The 1,884-nt window shown below is 41.7% G+C and overlaps 1 protein-coding gene across 1 annotated transcript; it reads left to right on the top strand.

Moving 5' to 3' along the window:
- The first annotated feature begins 736 nt into the window (after positions 1–736).
- LOC122276277 (membrane protein PM19L) lies at positions 737–1,884 on the top strand. The gene is made up of 3 exons (XM_043085875.1): positions 737–1,005; positions 1,105–1,282; positions 1,390–1,884. The coding sequence occupies exons 1-3, from the start codon at positions 876–878 to the stop codon at positions 1,628–1,630; spliced, it is 549 nt and encodes a 182-aa protein (XP_042941809.1). The 5' UTR covers positions 737–875; the 3' UTR covers positions 1,631–1,884.

Raw genomic sequence — 1,884 nt, 5'->3', positions numbered from 1 at the left:
GGTCCATTGAACGGCACAGACCAATATTCTAGAACGAGGGCTGCAGGCAATAACTCCCAATCAATATCAATACTAACTACAGAAAAAACCAACACAGAACTCAGAATGCCTATGATCAATCAATATATATATATATATATATATTTTCAAGGCAATTTGTACGTACGCGAAATGAAAATCATAGAGAAATTAATAGGGAAGAAATAATATAACCAAGTTAAATGGAGGAGAAAATAAGAATATAAGAACTAAATTATGGTTTGAATTGATCCTATATATATATATATATCAATGTCATGAAATCTGAGAACTAGACGATCATACCTTCACATGCAGTACTACCGCAATTTTACATGATGAGCAAAAGCGAAGTGTGCCAAAATGCAGCACCTTAAAGATAACTAAGATCTCCAAGACAAGCAGATGCAGAAATTTCGCATTGCCTTTATATATCAGTGGGCCCAGAAGGGTGGTGGAGAGTGCATGTGGAGCCGGTCGATCATGGAAAGTGTTGCTAGACATTCTCTGGATAAGGCAGCGTTAGATTGAAGATTGGAGAATCTAGTACGTACAGAGATATTGAATAAAATTAAATACTTTACGGTATAGATAAGAACAAGATTGACAAGTGTCCCAACACCTGTAACCAAAAGCACACATGCAAAACCTGTCTAGTTTACACGTGTCCTGTACTGCCAACCTTTACTCTTCTATATAACTCTTCAGTACTCTCAGACATTCTAGGTTTTCTAGCGCTTGCCACAGAGCAGGAAAATTGAAGGGAACTTGAAAGAAGTGGTGTGCTTTCTTTTGGTTAGAGAGCCTGTTGTTTGACATCGTGGGTCCGTTTTTTGGGGGACAGGAATTGAAGAAGAATGGCTCAGACGGTGGGAAGGAACTTAGCAGCTCCTTTGCTGTTTATAAACTTGATCATGTACCTTCTTGTGGTGGGTTTTGCTAGTTGGTGTATTAACAAGTATATCAATGGCCAAATGAACCATCCCAGTAATCTCTCTCTCTCTCTCTCTCTCTCTCTCTCTCTCTGCGCTTTTGACTATATAGCTTCAATTGCGTTAAAAAAAATTTCTGACAAAATATTTACAGGTTTAGGGGGCAATCCTGCGACAAGTTACTTCTTGACCTTCGCCTTATTGGCTGGTGTCCTTGGCGGGGTTTCAAAGTTTCTTGGTGGCAACCACATCAGAGCTTGGAGGAACGACAGTCTAGCCGCTGCAGCATCAACATCAATGGTGGCATGGGCCCTTACTGCACTAGCTTTTGGGTAAGTTCTCAACATCCTCCTCGTATTCTCGTATACTTTATGTATACGTGTGTGTTGGTGTTATAAACTCACACCTGGCCGACAAATGCTTCTACACATGCTTGTAGGTTTGCGTGCAAGGAGATAGACATAGGAGGGTACAGAGGGTGGAGACTGAAGGTAGTAGAGGCATTCATAATTATTCTAACGTTCACCCAGTTGTTGTACGTTTTGTTACTTCATGCCGGGGTGTTCAGCAGCAAGTACGGACCCGGTTACCGCGACAGTGATTATGGCATGGGGCCGGCAGCCGGTACTACCGCTGACCCGACGCCTAAGGGTGGCGGGGTTGTTGGTTCTAGGGTTTAAATCACGTGTATATATACACATGACAGTACTGCTAGTACGTAGTACTCATGCATGCATATGGTTTCTTGTGTTGATTTCATCCTTTTTTCCTGCAATTTAAGTCCAGTTTGTGGCTACGTACGTCCGTACGTTTCTTCTTTGGTCGTGGCTGGGAGGATCCGATCGATGTCTACTTCTAATTAATGTCATGATCTCATGTATGTACGAGTAATTTCCTGCATCATGTGTACATATAGTGTGATGACTTTGGCCTA

The sequence above is a fragment of the Carya illinoinensis genome, chromosome 1 (assembly GCF_018687715.1).
Source record: "Carya illinoinensis cultivar Pawnee chromosome 1, C.illinoinensisPawnee_v1, whole genome shotgun sequence".
NCBI classification, from domain to species: Eukaryota; Viridiplantae; Streptophyta; class Magnoliopsida; order Fagales; family Juglandaceae; genus Carya; species Carya illinoinensis.
This window is presented reverse-complemented; position numbering and strand designations above follow the sequence as displayed.

What these genes read in the sequence shown, in the direction of transcription:
- LOC122276277 (XM_043085875.1), top strand. Translation starts at nt 876, where the DNA reads ATGGCTCAGACGGTGGGAAGGAACTTAGCAGCTCCTTTGCTGTTTATA. An exon ending in TGGCCAAATGAACCATCCCA is followed by an intron (nt 1,006 to 1,104) that starts GTAATCTCTCTC and finishes AAATATTTACAG; the next exon opens with GTTTAGGGGGCAATCCTGCG. An exon ending in CTTACTGCACTAGCTTTTGG is followed by an intron (nt 1,283 to 1,389) that starts GTAAGTTCTCAA and finishes ACATGCTTGTAG; the next exon opens with GTTTGCGTGCAAGGAGATAG.